The sequence below is a fragment of the Cannabis sativa genome, chromosome X, assembly GCF_029168945.1.
Source record: "Cannabis sativa cultivar Pink pepper isolate KNU-18-1 chromosome X, ASM2916894v1, whole genome shotgun sequence".
Classification (NCBI taxonomy): Eukaryota; Viridiplantae; Streptophyta; class Magnoliopsida; order Rosales; family Cannabaceae; genus Cannabis; species Cannabis sativa.
In genome coordinates this window covers 13665717-13682138 of record NC_083610.1, presented here as the reverse complement: position 1 = coordinate 13682138, position 16422 = coordinate 13665717, and the positions used below count along the sequence as shown (strand labels likewise).

The 16422-nt window shown below is 33.4% G+C and overlaps 1 protein-coding gene across 3 annotated transcripts; it reads right to left on the bottom strand.

Moving 5' to 3' along the window:
• Positions 1 to 855: 855 nt before the first annotated feature.
• On the bottom strand, positions 856 to 4069 carry LOC133031697 (pto-interacting protein 1-like). Of its 3 annotated transcripts, none has more exons than XM_061105241.1 (8): positions 3850 to 4069; positions 3152 to 3261; positions 2666 to 2916; positions 2445 to 2571; positions 2007 to 2280; positions 1470 to 1602; positions 1257 to 1343; positions 856 to 1148 (listed from the first exon to the last, which is right to left on the bottom strand). In XM_061105241.1, exons 2-8 carry the CDS (start codon positions 3234 to 3236, stop codon positions 1011 to 1013), a joined length of 1095 nt encoding a protein of 364 aa, XP_060961224.1. In that variant the 5' UTR covers positions 3237 to 3261; positions 3850 to 4069; the 3' UTR covers positions 856 to 1010. The 3 variants fall into 3 exon arrangements, with proteins under 3 accessions (XP_060961224.1, XP_060961223.1, XP_060961222.1); XM_061105240.1 differs by having other exon boundaries at positions 3152 to 3258; XM_061105239.1 differs by having other exon boundaries at positions 3152 to 3265; positions 3850 to 4068.
• Between the last annotated feature and the right edge of the window lie 12353 nt (positions 4070 to 16422).

Here is a 16422-nt window from a genome sequence, read left to right as displayed (position 1 = left end):
CAGGGACAAGTTTGGAGGTTGAAGAAGGCATGGACGTGAGTTAAAAGACAATTGATACCATGTAGGAACTCAAGAATCTTAAATAGAAAAAAAAAAAAAAAAAAAAAAAAAGCTAGCAGAGAATTAGCTTAGCAAAAGCTAACTCAACTATTAGACTTTTTATTTATAGACAAATCAGTATTAAGATTACAAGGCTTTTTAACAGAACAAAATAAAGACTAACCTTAAACAACCTAACTAACTAATTAAAATAACAAACAAACTAATTACTTATTTGAGTGTTAACACTCCGAACTTTTAGGTGGTGTTTGGTTGGAGGTAATAAAATGGAAAAGAAATAATTTTCATTTCATTCCTTTATTTGGTTACATTTTAACGTATTGGAATATCATTCCAATAGAACGGCTTTTCTACCATTTTGGTAAAATGACTATTCCATTTTGAAATAAAAGAAAAAACCATTCCAATGCAAGATTTAAAAAAATTAATAATTTTTTTTATCAATTTTTTTATGCATTTTAAATTTTATTCCATTCCATTCCATTCCAATTCCAATCCCCATTCCTATTTTTTCATTCCTCCCAATCAAACGCCACCTTAGTTTCTTATCAATATTGCAGTATTAAGTAACAGTAGTTTTGCTGACTTATCTTTTTATTATTATTATTTTGCTTCTTTAATTTATTGTATCAACAAAACTACTCTTAAGAAATTAAAAGTTTAGGGGAGTAATTTGTCAAAAAAAAAAAAATAAATTGAGGACTAATTTACCAACACTTATATAATAAAAAGTTCGGGAATAAACAAAAAGGAAAAGGTAAAAAAAAGAATAACACTATAATAACAAATTGACACTGACTGAAAAATACCCCTTGGGATTATGAACAAATCAAATATTTGTAAATAATGGAATCATGTGCAACATAATCCAGCAATACTCCAAGACCTTTAAGAAATACTTTTTTTTTTTTCCCCGGTTATATTTATAATACTCGCATGCAGGCAGGTTATTAAGACGTGGCCGATGGTGCTTCACCGGCAGGTCCGGTTCGGGCGTTTAACAGTGGTTGTAGGGCTTTAACAACAATGCTCATGTTCGGGCGGAAATCCGCTTCATATTGAACACACAATGCAGCAACAGCAGCCATCTGTGTTAACATCATCATCAACTATTAGATATTTGATTCTTGTGCATGGAAACAAAAGCTATGTTTCTTTGTATTGTATTGGTTTTCAAAAGCTAAGTAGGTAAATACCTTGGCGACTGCCTTTGGAGGGTAGTCTCCCCCGAGTCTTGCATCAATGCATTGTTTAACTTTGTCTTCACTAAGTTTAGGTGTAGCCTAAAATATCAAGGGCATAGTCAGCTCAGTTGCATAGATAGATAGAACAAACCATAGTTCTTAAAATTTCATAAAATTAAAAGAAATCATTAAGCAGAAATTGCAGAGAAGAGATTGGTTTTGTACCCATGTCACTAGACTCTGTTGTCCACGTGGTAATGTATGATCAACAGGCTTTCTCCCAGTCAGAAGTTCAAGCAAGACAACCCCAAAACTGTAAACATCACTCTTTGCATTCAGCTGTCCAGTCATTGCGTATCTGCCAACCATAATATTTTTTTTTTCACCTTAGTGATTAGATTAGAGATATATCTGAAATTTACAACCTTTAGAATTGTCAGTAATTAAAGACGCTTGTGTATCTCATCACCCATGTACACTACAAACATGTACCATAGTTCTCACATGACTTTGGATGCTCAAACATGATCAAATATGAAAATCATATGAGAAACAAATTATGAGTTATATGCACCTACAGACAGACACGACTATATGAATCCGTATATATTCGAATGTAAGATAATTACATGCGCTCGCAAATATATGTATAGTTGTATATATACTAGTATGCATATGCATCCAAACATACAGATACGTGTGTGTCTGCAATTGTAAAGACATTTATAAGAACTTAAGAGGAAGAATCCATAAAGGGCTTACTCAGGGGCATGATAACCAAAAGTTCCAAGAACACGAGTGGAGTGAAGACGTGCTGCCATATCTGGAGCTTGATTAGACAAATCAAAGTCGGCAATCTTAGCAACATCATCATCAAATATTAGTACATTGCTAGACTTGATGTCTCGGTGGATGATATGAGGGTCTGCCTTTTCATGCAAATATTCAAGCCCTTTTGCAGCCCCCACGGCAATTTTCACTCGTTGTGCCCATGTCAGAACAGGACCAGGCTGTGCCCCTTTAACACCTTTCCTTCCTACATGGACACGCAATAAAGATAAAAAACCTTTCTGAAATTTGAAGAACCCAGAATTCCCATTTGACCACATTGCAATCAATTTAACGTTGGTACTCTCATCAAAAGTGATTGAAACTCCAATCAAGATTATACGTTATTTAACTTGAAAGCTGTCAACATACCATGTAGAATGTCATGAAGAGATCCATTAGATGCAAACTCATAGGCAAGAATACGTGAATTTCCATCGATACAGTAGCCCAGCAATTGAACAAAATTATCATGTTTCAGCCTTGAAACCATAGAGACCTGTAAATTTAAGCATTAATATACAAAATGAGTTCAAATCTAAAAGCTTATGCAATGGCATTACAAAGAAACAAACAAGAATCTGTTGCTAAACCTGGGCTAAGAATTCTTCGTCTGGTTGCTTGCTAGCATCTAGTTTCTTGATTGCTGCAGCTTCCCCACTTTTAAGTGTTCCATAGTATACTCTTCCATATGATCCCTCTCCAATCAAAGAGTTAGTTCCAAAATTATCCGTGATTTCCTTAAGTTCATCTGCTAATAAAGCGGGAACTTCAATGGGCTGAACCTTCACTGCTTGAGAACCCTTGGGTACAGTTTCTGAGGCATGGTAACCCCCATCATTTCCTACATCAAGAAACTAAACTCAGTCCAGTAATGATAAAATCATTGAAAATGAGAGAAATTGAGGCATGAAGAACACCAAATAAGGTTAAACAATATATTCCAAGCAAACGGGTGCGTGTAAAAGAGGAACACCATTGTAATGAAGAAAATAAAATAGAAAATTATCCAAGTCGGCCTGACTAAACAAATTCTCACTGCGAAAAGGCATGCATAGTACATTGGAAGAAGGGAATACCTGCTGAACTGCGAGTCGGGTATGCACCTCCACTTTCAGCTGGTTTATGCATATCATCATCTTCACAACAGCTGAAGCAACTCATGATTCTTTAATCTCGATTACAGCTGCTTGCTTCCAAAAAAAAAATCCAAATTAATCCAATAGGTCATTTCACATATAAATGCGGAAAACTGATGACAAGCTCAAGTGTTTCGACTAAAATGCAAAGCTAATATATTTGAGAGAGGAAAAAAAAAATCAACTCAAATTTCCCTTTCTTCTCCAAACTCTCTCATCTGGGCTTAAATTCTAAGTTTATTACAAAGCAAAACCAACTTTTCATTCCGTTTGCTTAATCCGTAAATTTAATACTACTCTCATAGAACAGTGGGGTATTCGATTTGGATCGCACCTCAGGAAAATATGACAAATTATTAGCAATTTTATTTTAACTTTTTCTGTTTTTAAAAAATTTTCAAGCAATAATTCATTAAAAGTCTTGAGTATTCTCTTTCCAAAAATCATTTAAAATTCTACTACAGACTTCAGCTAGGAGTCAGCTTTTTCAGATAATAAAGAAATAAATAAATAACAAAATACAGAAAAACAAAAATCCGATGAGATCGCTCCAGCTGACCAGAATTTTGACGATCTAAAACACTTACGGCACGATTAATAACCAGATAAAAGTTTGAAAAAGCAAAGAGAGAGCATACCAGAGTATCAGAAGCTGAAGCAGAAACCAGTGGTCGATGGCAAGCACGGTGGAGGTAGAGATCTGAGGTTGAAGGAGGGCGAAGGATAAGGCGAATATAGGGGTGCGTAGGATAAAAAGAAAGCGCCGGAGAAGCGAGACAGGAAGAAAGAAGAAGTAAAAGGATGGTGTTGAGGCTTGACTTTGTGTTCACTAAACAGTCCTCTCTTAGGTGAATGGATTGGATTATTAATTAATCTTTAATTAATTAAATAATAAATTAACAAATGAAAAATACAATACTATTATTATTATTATTATATTAGACGCGGTTGAAGATTCACAGCTAGCTAACCCAGCTTGACCAGCCAGCCACCACTACTACGACCGCCACTTCTTAATAAAAAAATAGAAAAAGAAATATCAGGTGGATGACGTGTTAAAATTTGATTGGTTGGATATGCGGACTGCTCGTCTCCACTTCACCAAGGTGTAACGTCCCCGGTCGTCGCGTACGTCTTAATTAATTTTTCTTTTTTTAAAGAGTTAAAAATACTTTATTACCGCTACTGCACAATCTTTTTAAGTACAAATAAACGGTGATTACGCCCGAATCTAACGGATGCAGTCTGAAATTAATTTAAAAAATTAGAAAGACAAAATAATAGTAATTAGAAAGAGAAACAGAATCAGTTTTTTCACTGATGAAAACGACAAGAGATAACAGTTGTGAGAGGTGTCGTTTTCCTAAATGGGTATACTGTACGTATGTATAATGGAGGTTTACTTTTTACCGATAATGCCCAAAAAAACAAAATAAACGACAATGCAACGCAACAAAATTAGAAAGCAATTTTACTTTTTTTAAGAGAGTACTTTTTAATATTATAAGGGTCGTTTTTATAATGAATTTACAAGCGAATGAAGCGTGTGATAAAATAAAAGTAGGAAGCTGTTTGTTGTGGACTATTATTATAAAGTTGTGTAAAAGAGAGTGTTAACAGTTTCTTTGATATTTCTTTTCTTCTATTAAAGATATATTTTCTTTTGTTTGCTGAGATTCTTCCATTAAATATTTGATTAATTATTCCCCACGTTTCTAATTTACTTAAGTCTTCTTCATTTCTTTCCATTTTGTTTTGGTCAGGTTTGAAACAGGTCTCAGTCTCACAACTCACAAGACTGTTTAGATATTACAATTAGTTTGATTTCGAGATACATGTATATTAGAGTAAATATCATTTAAGTAAATTGAAATCAATCACGTTCTCAAAAATAAAAAAAAAAGAAAGAAATCAATCACGTTTGTTGTTTGGAATTCATGAATTAACTTTGAAAAATAAATTGAAGAGATGTGTAAATAAAATCTGACGCAAAACATAGTAATTTTTTGCGTTTGCTGTATATACGCCAGTTAACGGAACTGACGCTAAAACTATATATATCGGTTAGGAACTAATGGTAAATGAGAATTTTGTAGTAGTGGATACTTTTAGATGGCTTTGGAAGATGCAATGGTGTCAAAGCTTTATTTTTTAGTGGCTCTCCATCTTGAATAACTTCTTCAAGGGAAAATTTCTTTATCAATTTCTTGCTATTTGGAAATGTTTACTCCTTTACCAGATGAGGATTCATGTCTCCAATTGCTAAACACTCCCCTATTGCATCCGAAGAACAAATGGAGTAAAAGGCATTGAACGTTACTTGCTCATCTTGAGCTCTGATGGTGAGGTCTTATTTTTCAACATCAATCAAGATTCTTCCCATCACTAGAAATAGTCTCCCCAAGATGATTAGAACTTCTCTATCTTCCTCATAATCCAGAATAAACATAGGCATCAAGTTAATGCTCATTTTTAAGTCAACTAGTTACAAAGTTAAAGTGGTTAGTTATCAAACATGTGAACATTGACTCACGGTAAAAAATTTCCTTTGGCGTGCTTCTAATGATTGTCTTCCAACGTGCCTAAATCTAGTTATCAAACATGTGAACATTGACTCACGGTGCCCTGTGTGTAAGTCACACGCTGAAACGGTTGTTCATGCTCTCATCTCTTGCCAGTTTGCTCACTCTTGTTGGATAAAACTTGGTCCACGTTATGTTCCAGATGTGTTGTCTTCCTTTGGTAGTTGGCTTAACAAACTGTTCCGTACTCTAGAAGACGACCAAGTGAGTTATGTTGCTATGGTGTGTTGGGCATTATGGAATGCCCGTAACAATACAGTTTGGAAGGATAAAAGTTCTACGGTAAGCGCAGTTCTTGCGTCGGCAAAAACTACTCTTGATCATTGGAAAAAAGCTCAAGATAACATCTGTTTGTCTTCTATGTTCTTTGATAACAAAGGAGACGGTGCTGAGCTATGGACTAAACCAGATAATAATCACATCAAGATTAATGTCGATGCTGCTCTTTTCCCGCAAGAACACTCTTATGGTTATGGTATTGTTGCCCGTGATAGCACTGGACACCTCATAGAAGCTAAAACTGGGTATTTTGAAGGCAATCTTGAAGCTTCGACAGTTGAGGCATTAAGCATCAAAGAGGCTCTCAGCTGGATTAAAAGCAAGAATTGGCAAAATGTTGAGATCGAATCTGATAGTATGATCTCTGTCCAAGGCATCCGTGGAAATTAAGTGATAAGCTCTCTTTTCGGGTTAATCTTACATGATTGCCAAATTTTACTTTCCTCTTTGCCTTCCGTGAGTTTACGTTTTATTAGACGATCAGCAAATCGAGTTGCCCATGTTGTTGCACGGCACTCTCATTTTCTCTCTGGTCGTAGTATTTTTGAGTATAATGTATGGTCTGATCTTGAATCTCTTTTGTACTCTGAATACTTATAATTCAATGAAGTAGCTATTTCATTATAAAAAAAAAAAGTGGTTAGTTTTGCCTCCCCAATACCCAACTTCTTGAAGATAAACATAGACATCAAGTTAATGCTTATTCCTAAGTCACAAAGAGCTCTCCCAATATCATGTCCTCCAATAGAAATTGGAATGGTGAACTATTGGGATCTTTTAAATTTGGAGGGATCTTGTTAGTGAAAATGGCACTTGAATGTTAAGTTAAACCAATTGTTTCAAACTCGCCAAGTCTTTTTTTCTTTGTCAAATTTTTTTTCAAAAATTTCACATAAGTGGGCATATATTCTAAAACTTTTGCCAAAGGAATATTAATGTGGAGTTGCTTCAAAACATTCAAAAGTCTCTTGAATTGAACATCTTGCTTTTGTTTTTGAAATCACTATGGGTATGGAGGTGAGAATTGATGTGAGGCAGATGTTGTAGCATTCTGGACAGAGGTTAGTTTCGGTAAGCTTGAAATGTTTGCATTTTCTTTGACTTTCTTGTTGTTTTGGATTAAAGAGGGCTCACCAAAATTTGTTTTCATTATCTCTAACTCCTTGCTGCTTCTCAAATTGATAACTTTACATCTTCTATTCCTCAACTTAGTAGCAAGCTGCCTAATTTAGTTCTCCAAATTTCAAAAAAATTCATCTTGGCATTGAATGAGAGCATCAACCTTCATCATATAATCCTTCAATATGCCTTCTAAAGCATTAGATTGCACTATTTTTTGGGGTCTTTCTAATGAATCTTGTGGATGATACCTTCGTGGATAACTAGGCCTAGGAGGCATAGAAGAGCTACTAAGGTCAGCCCTTTGAGAATTCCAAGAATAATTAGGAGGTTGCTTCCATGTTTAATTGTAATAAGGTGAGAACTGATTATTCCTATTTTGATTACCCATGTAGCAAATATATGTCGGATTAGAAGGAAAATTATTAAACATATGTCCATCACCGCAATAAACACAAGTAACCTCCACTAGCTTACCCATAGGTAGACAAACCATTGTGTTATGACATGTGGATAATAATCCTGAACATTAAAAGAAGTTATTGAATACAACAGATATCTAGCCTCAGGATAAGCGGTAATAAACAGATACCTGTCTCGCACTATGTCCCAAAGACAGCATTGAGAAAACACAGTACTGTGAGGTGGCGATATTTTGAGATCATTACGGAAGCTAACTAGGATGACAGAATAATATAAAGACTGAATTTGTATTGCTGGAAAGGGTAAATAACGAGTTTTTTAAGAGCTTGTAACTCATTGACCCACATACTTGTGAGTATGTTAAAAGATTAAGAAAAATAAGTTGGGAGCGACCACACTTGGAATTCCTAAAAGACTAATACAACAATTGTCGTAAAAGGCAGTAGCAAGGATAAACATATTCACCAACACCTCGCGGAACGCGATCAACTATTCCTAAATACCGTTGAAAGATGCGAGCCATAGTTGGAATATGTTACCTCGACAAGAACAGACTATTTCCTAATAAGAACAAAAAGCAGTTATCAATAATTATTTTATTTTATCCACATGTTATAAATATAAAATGTGAGGATTGGCCAAGTTTCATGAGCGGTTACCTAGATAAGATTAAAAGAGAAATAATTGTCTTCCCTACAAAACATATAAATAGGGACAGAACCTAGGGGGAAAATAATCGATCATTTTGGGAAGGAATGAACTAGTGAGATTGAGTGAATATTCAGAGAAATCCTCTTATAATCTAAACACATTGTAAGGAAATACTCAGAAATAATATTAACTCGTGGAGTATGTAGATTTTAACTACAAAACTACGTAAAAGTTCTTAGTGTTTCATATATATATATATATTTATTAATTATAAACAATTAATTTTTATTTTAAAGGCTTCATTTATTGTTAATGAAAATCTGAGTTAATAGTTTGGTGCTTTCATTAAAGGCATTTGTAAAAAAAAGACTCGAAACACATCTCCCCCTATTTAAACCAAACAATTTCGTCATGGAAAATACTCAACCTAATGAACCAGTTGTGGAAGAAGAGACAACATGTTGATTGGGAAAAGAACCCCATGGAGAACAAACTCAGACAGACCAAACCAAGGAAGGGGACCTACTAAGAGGAACCCCGAGAGAAGTGACCTTAGGAAAGAAGTTCCTGAGAGAAGAGAATTTGATGCATATGACCCCACGAGATACGTTTCTATTATGGAGTTAGATGATTGACAACTCCGTCGGAGGCTTGCAAAGTCCAACCGAAGAAATGAGGAGTTGGAACAGGCCATGGATGCATCCAGAGCAACTCAAAACAATGCACCACCATTACATGAAGAGCAACCTGTCCAGCGACCACGAGGAAGACCTCGTGGTTCACTAACCAGAAGGGCACAAGGACCCAATGTCAAAGAACAGGAGCCAAATAATCCCACTTGCCCCAGGAGCAATAACTATGGGAGACAAGGGACATTCCTATTGATTTTCTAGAGGATCCGTTCAGAAAATATCAAGATGGAGAGTATGGGAAGCTTTCAGGGTATGATTCGGATGATGACCCAGAACCTTTCCACCTTGATATATTGAATTTGTAATTTCTAAAAGAATTTAAAAACCCTCATGTTGCGCAACACGACAGGACCACATACTCTGTTGCACGTTTAAATAACTTCAACACAATAATACGAACAAATAATGTGTCCAATAACTTGCATTGTATATTGTTCCCTACATCCCTAACAAGGGCAGCAAGTAGTTGGTTTGATAGGGAGGCATTGTCTTTGACGAATATCAAGCAACAACCTAAGGAATCCCTAAAGGCTTTTATGAGTTGCTTTAGCAAAATAGCAGCAAAGGTGAAAAACCTGAATGATAGTATACAATTAACAATGCTCCATGCTAAAATAACTACTAACTTGTCTACTATGGGAGGCGAGTTATGGAATGATTTGCAAGGGCACCCAGTTAAATCAATAAATAAATTTAATGACATGGCACTTATATATATTCTAAAGGAAGAAGCTAGGTCTAAACTAAATGTATTAAAAGATGGCTTGGGGAATGAAATAAACTCAAGTAATGTAAAAATGAACGTCGCAAACACGAGCAAGAGCCATGAGCCACATGGGAAGAGAAAGGATGAATTCAAGGAATCATCCAAAGATAAAAAGAAGAAAAAAAATATGAAAAGTGCTGGGATTTTATGCTCTAAATAAAATCCATTTCAATATAATCAAACTTACTAATTAATAGAAGATCAGAAATCATTTTATGTTGCATGGTTCAGATGATTTCTTTCATGATTATATTATTAATGTATAAATTCTATTAAATCAAGACCACATAGTTATTCATGATTAAAGTGTTGTCTACACAGTGGAATGTAATCATGATTATGTATTTCACAGTTTAAGTCCCATGATTAATTTGTCAGTACACTGGATTTATACTGACATGATAATCAACAATAAAGTTTATTTACACCTTGGATAAGTGTTATATCCTTTTTAGGGCATTGGAAAAATATTCTAGTATCGGATGTATGGAGTATACGGACTGGACCGATATTGACATTGGATAAGATATCATAAATTTATTGTTATATCTTTATAAGTCAATATCACTTAGGTGATCTTAGTGTTGGAATATATTTTACCAGGACCTAGATTTACTAACAAGTATATTTTTAACATCCTAAATATGAACTTCTAAAACGATGAAAATTAAACATATAAAAGGTATGAGAAACCTTACATTGGTTGCAACGGAATCAAATGACTCCTTCCGCTCAGATCTTTAACCCTTGTATCCTTTCTATCGCAAGTATAATCAAGATCTGAGCCTGAAACTCCTTTAGTTGTTTGGATTCTTTACAGTCTTACACACTATGATTGAGGACTAATTTGCTATGGGTGGGCATGCACTCAATCATTAAAGCTTGAATTTTAATGGTGAAGAAGACTATTGAATTTCAAATCAGAAGAGAGAAAAGAAGAAGAAGAAGAAGTCTCAAGCTCTCTAGTTGTCTGACAAGAAGAAAACAGGTCAAGAGTCATTAGTTGCGTTTTGAGACCATTCTTTCCTTTTTATACTAATTCACTTCGGGTTAGGATTGAATTATTTGAAATAAAAAATGATAAAATAATAGCAAAAAATAGGAGTTAGTGGCCGGCCCTATGTGGGTCCATCACTAGTTAGATTTTTACTATTTTTTCTCAACCATTTATCTATTTTTCACAAATACCACTTTTTACAATTTCAATCATATATATGCCAAAACTATTTATTGAATAATTAAATTAATTATCAAATAAAATTGTCATTTATATTATTTATTAATTAGACTCTACAAAGTCTCTTAATTAACAAATAAACCCTAAAATCCTATTTCTTCACAATCAAGCCATAACTTAGTAAAAATTCATAAACTAGACATAGTCTAATTTTAGAATTATAATTAATTAATTAAAATCAATTATTTGAGTCTTACAAGCAGTTTGTCTCAACTAGTATGGGGACCATGGGCCTATATAACCGAGCTTCTAATAAGCAGATCTAAAATTTACCAAGTAAATTCTCTAACTTATCAATTCCTCCTTACACCACTATAGATTTGGAATTGCACTCTCAATTATATAGAACGCTCTATATGTTCCATGATATAGATAGGCTATGAGTTATCCATTTGTTATAATCCTAATAATCAATGATCCTCTATAGATGATTTACATTGAGTAGGGACAAAATTACTGTTACACCCTTCAATGTATTTTATCCTTAAAACACTTAGCTTCCTATAAATGATATTTCAGTGAACTAATATAATCACTAAAATGAGCGCTCAATCATTTATCTCTATTAAGCAAAGGTCGAAGGAAATCATCATTTCACTTCTATGTCCGAATAGAAGCTATAGATTTCGTATCTATGATTAGCGTTCCCACTCAATTGAACTACCATGTCCTTAATCTATATGTCACAAGAAGATACATTAGTCGACTTTAACGAAGAGATTGAAGAACACAAATAATACAATTGAACTAGAACATAACCATCTCAGGATTAAAATCATTTGATCTAAGATCAACTAGGTGCTATTAAATTGAATAGATATTATGGTAAGTTTATTATATATAATCCAAGTTCAATATCGGTCCCTTCCGATGCATACTCTATACATCCAACCCAAGCTTACTTTAACCAATGCCCTGGAAAAGACATAACACTTATCAAAGGTGCAAGTAAACTATATTGTAGATTATCCTATTAGTTAAATCTTGTGTACTGATAAATCATAGGAATACTTTCCACTGTGTGGACAACACAATAAACAAGAATATCAGCGTGATAAGGGTTTGGATGAATTTATAAATCAAATAAATAAATAAATGATCACATGAACCAAATAACACATTGAACAACTAATGGAATTAAATCTTTTTTTATTGATAATTGAATAGAAAAAATTACATTGAAATAGAGTTTTATTTAGGGCACAAAGCCCAACACTTTGGTCAATAGATCTTAATCCTGAGATGGTTAGGTTTTAGCTTGAATGTATGATTTTTGTTCTTTGAGTTATTCGTTAAAGCTGACCAATTGGATCGGCCTAATACTTACATATTGGGAACATGATAGTGCAATTGAGTGAGAGCGCTAATCATAGATATGGAGTCTATAGCTTCTATAATTATTAGAAGTGAAACGATAATTTCCTTCAAGCTTGGCTTAACGCAGTAAATGATTGAGGCCTCATTTCAGTAATTAAAAAAGTGTCCCTCAAACTATCCTTTACAATTGATATCACCTTTATATAGGGTTTCATCGAGGACTCTCTTGGAGTTTAAAATCTCTTTACCTAAGATGCACCTTCCCCTAACTATAGCCGAGTTAGGCTTAAAATATAAAATGATAAGAAAATTATATTTCAAAATAAATATCTAAGAAAATGGTATTGAAAATATCTTTAATGCACATATCCTAGGTTATTTTCATCACAAGGAGCACATCTCGAGATCATGATGCTAATGAGTTGTGAGAAGCACGTGCTGAGGTAAGGAGCATCTCAGCTTAGGGTCGAGATGATGCACTAATAGTGTGCATCTCGGGCCAAGATGGTGCTTGTTGGTGAGCTTCGAGATGTTGCTTGGTGAGGCTCTTCCCAACTAGGGCCGAGATGATATGTTGGAGTTATCATCTCGGTTTAGGTCGAAGTAGCATGTTGGGTTTGCCATCTTAATTTGGGTTGAGATGATGACTTGGTGTTGTCATCTTGGCTAGGGTCGAGATGATGTCCTAGTATTGTGATCTCAGCCTGGGCCAAGATGAGGCCTTTGGAGGTGGTGATCTCGGCTAGGGCCAAGATAATTCCTTGGTGTTGCAAAGTAGGTGAGTCTGAGATGATGGTGTGGTGGGGAGCTCCTTTGTCAGGGCCAAAATGGTCCTGATGGTGTGCATCTCCACTAGGGCCGAGATAATGCACTAACAGTGTACATCTCAACTAGGGCCGAGATGATGCACCATCGCTATGCTAGGGCGATGAACTGATGAAGCTTGACCAAAGTTCTCAAAATGGTGTTCAGGTGATATGACTTCCTTTGTATACAGAAGAAAAATTAACGCCATCATCCTTTGATTTCGAGGGATAACATAAATAAATAAAAAATGTAAAAAAATGAGAAAAAAAGATACACTACAATGAAATATTCATAACATGTCACCTCATTTTTGTTTAGTCTTTCCCTTATATTGATTCATTGATTGATATTGATTGTTTTGTATATATTAGTTTATTTCTTATACATTTCAAAAAATAGCAATAAATTTTTTGACGTGGTTTTTAATTAGTTGTGTTATAATTTATTTTTAGTTAATCTTCAATTGATTTGCATAATAAAGTTGATGTCTTGTTCTTTGTTATTTTTTTTCATCAGTGTTTAATTAATTTTTTATACTATCTTTTTTTTCATGAGAAAATTGTATTGTTATGAATTATAAACTTTTAAAATTACATTGAAAACTTAAATTAATAAAATTTAAAAAAGAAAGAATATTCAGTTAGTAACTGATAAAACTAAAACAATTGAAAAATTAGCCGACGACATTTACAATATTTAATTATAACGCCAATCAAATAATGCAAATGCAGCACTCATGTCAAAAAAATAAAAATAAATACCAAGGTCTCCAAAAATTGTAAATTAATCACATGAGTATATATTAACGTGGTCAATGCTTACCTATAATTAGAAGGGGTTTTTTCTTTTGATTTTTTTTTGTCTCTCTATTTTAGCAATAAAAATCAAAATTAATTAGGTTTTGATCACATGCAACTAGGAAGAACTATATGCATGTATTTATAATCACAATAATAGTTCATTTGGAAAAAAAAAAAAAAAGTCATAATAATAATTATTTGGGGAGCTTTGTCCAAATCACATGATAAGGTGGAGGAAAATACTAGTTTTTGTTAGGTAGGAAGGGATCAATTGACAACATATACATGTTCCATGCCGTACTCTATATATATACATACATATGAATTAACTTATGTATCACTCTCTTTTCATGCATCACTCCACTAACTCTATGCTTTTTGGCAATTAAGATTTTAATAAACATTTTTGACAATTAAGTTATTTTTGAATGGGACAATATAGTTATTTAGTTTAGAAAATAAGGATAATTATGTAATATACTATATTTTATATTTTAACGTTTAAAGAATTTTTTTTTACATTTTTTTACAATTTTCTATAAAAATAACACCAAAAAAATTTAAAAAAAAACTACATAAAAATAATAGGAAAATACAACAAAACAACAACAAAATATAAAAAAAAAATAACATACAATTAACAAAAAATTAACAATAATTAACAAGAGTACAATATAAAAATACATCAAAAGACCATATTTTTTGTAATGTAAAAATCGTAAAAGCATTTAAAATTCCGTACAATCGTATTTTTGTAATTTTTTTTGTTGTTTTTGTATATTTGTGAAATACTCCCTAAAAAAATAAAAGCAATTAAATCTTACCCAAATACTTTTTTTCTTTACAAGTACATTGGTCATCAGAATACCAAAAAAAAAATCATCCAACTAAGTAACTTTGTTTTCTATCTATAGTGTGCATTTAGTGAAGCAAAATGCAACAAAAACTAGACATGAACCTAGAAAGATAAATAACAAGGAATTAAATTCCTAAAAATAATCTAGAAAAAGAGAATTGAATTATCCACTAAAAATATCAAACTCTATGAATCCAAAAAAGAAAAACTTTTAGAAAAGAAATAAATGCTAGACATTTATGTATATGAAATGAAGCATATATAATTATTGTATAAAATACAAAATTAATAAAATATATATGTACTATAAGTAAGAATCGAAATATCTCCAGTCATTGATTTTTGAGCTTCAATTCCACAGAAGCTTTAATCTGCAAAGGAAGCTGATTGATGTGAATAATCGGGCTTCCAAGCTCTCTCTACTCTACTAAAAGTAAAATTGTCTCCAAAACTACTACTTCGTTAAGACACTTTTAGACCATCTCTAATAGAATATGTAAAAGTTGAAGTAGACTTTAACACACCATTGAAGTAGACTTTTAATAAAGTGAGCTACATTTTATATTTGCATCACTAATTTGTATTTTCATTGGAGATCCTCTTATAATAGTAAGATATATATATATATATATATCTTAATTATTAATAACATACATATTCAATTTGCTATTGAAATGTTTATTAAATTATAATAATATATTATTTTAATATTACAACAAAATGTAATGGAACACTGTAAAAAATTTCATATATAAGATCAAGTTTTGGAGTTCTATTGAGATGCATTTATTGCCAAATGATTACATACTTCACTTTTTGAAGTCTGATTAGAGTTCGCGTAACCTAAATCATTGAAGACTGCACAAAAAGTTTTATATCTTCCAAGAATCTGTATTTTTTTTATCTATGTATTTGTGGTGATGGGGATGGAGAGAATATGAGAATTTATGTTTTTTTTACAACTATTTATTGTTAGTATAGATGGTTAATTCTGTAATTTCAGTTAGTTCTTCTAACTAATTTCTGTTATTTGTTTGTAACTGTTTCTTTCAGAATAAAGAACAATGTTCTGGGTTTACTCTCTCTCTTGCATACTCTGCATTTTTCTCTGTTTCTTCTTTTCTTCATACTCTGAAGATCTCACATGGTATCAGTCGTCCTAGACTAACGTCGTTCATGGAGTCCACATCTTCCGATCCTGCTCCAGCTCCCAGAACCTCGACGGCTGCTGCCAATCCAAATCCACCCCAGCTGCACTCCAACTGGAACCCCTTCTCAAACTCTTTAACCTTTGTTCTTACTGTTAAACTTGATAGAACTAACTTCCTTTCTTGGAAATCTCAGGTGATCCCCACTGTTATTGGACATGATCTGGACAAGATCTTGCTTGCTGGTACTCCACCTCTGCAGCGATTAGTCAATGGAGAACCAAATCCTGAATACACCCGATGGAAACGCAAGGATCAGCTCTTGTTGTCTTGGCTGCGATCTTCCATGACCGAAGGAGTTCTTGCCTCCGTTGCAAGCTTTTCCTCCTCCCATTCGGTCTAGCGTGCTCTTGAACAAAAGTTCTCAAGTCAATCTAAAGCACGGTTGCTTCAACTCAAGAATCGATTTTCTACAATTCGAAAAGGCAGCCAAACCATCTCCGATTATGTTGACAAGATCCAGTTTATTGCTGA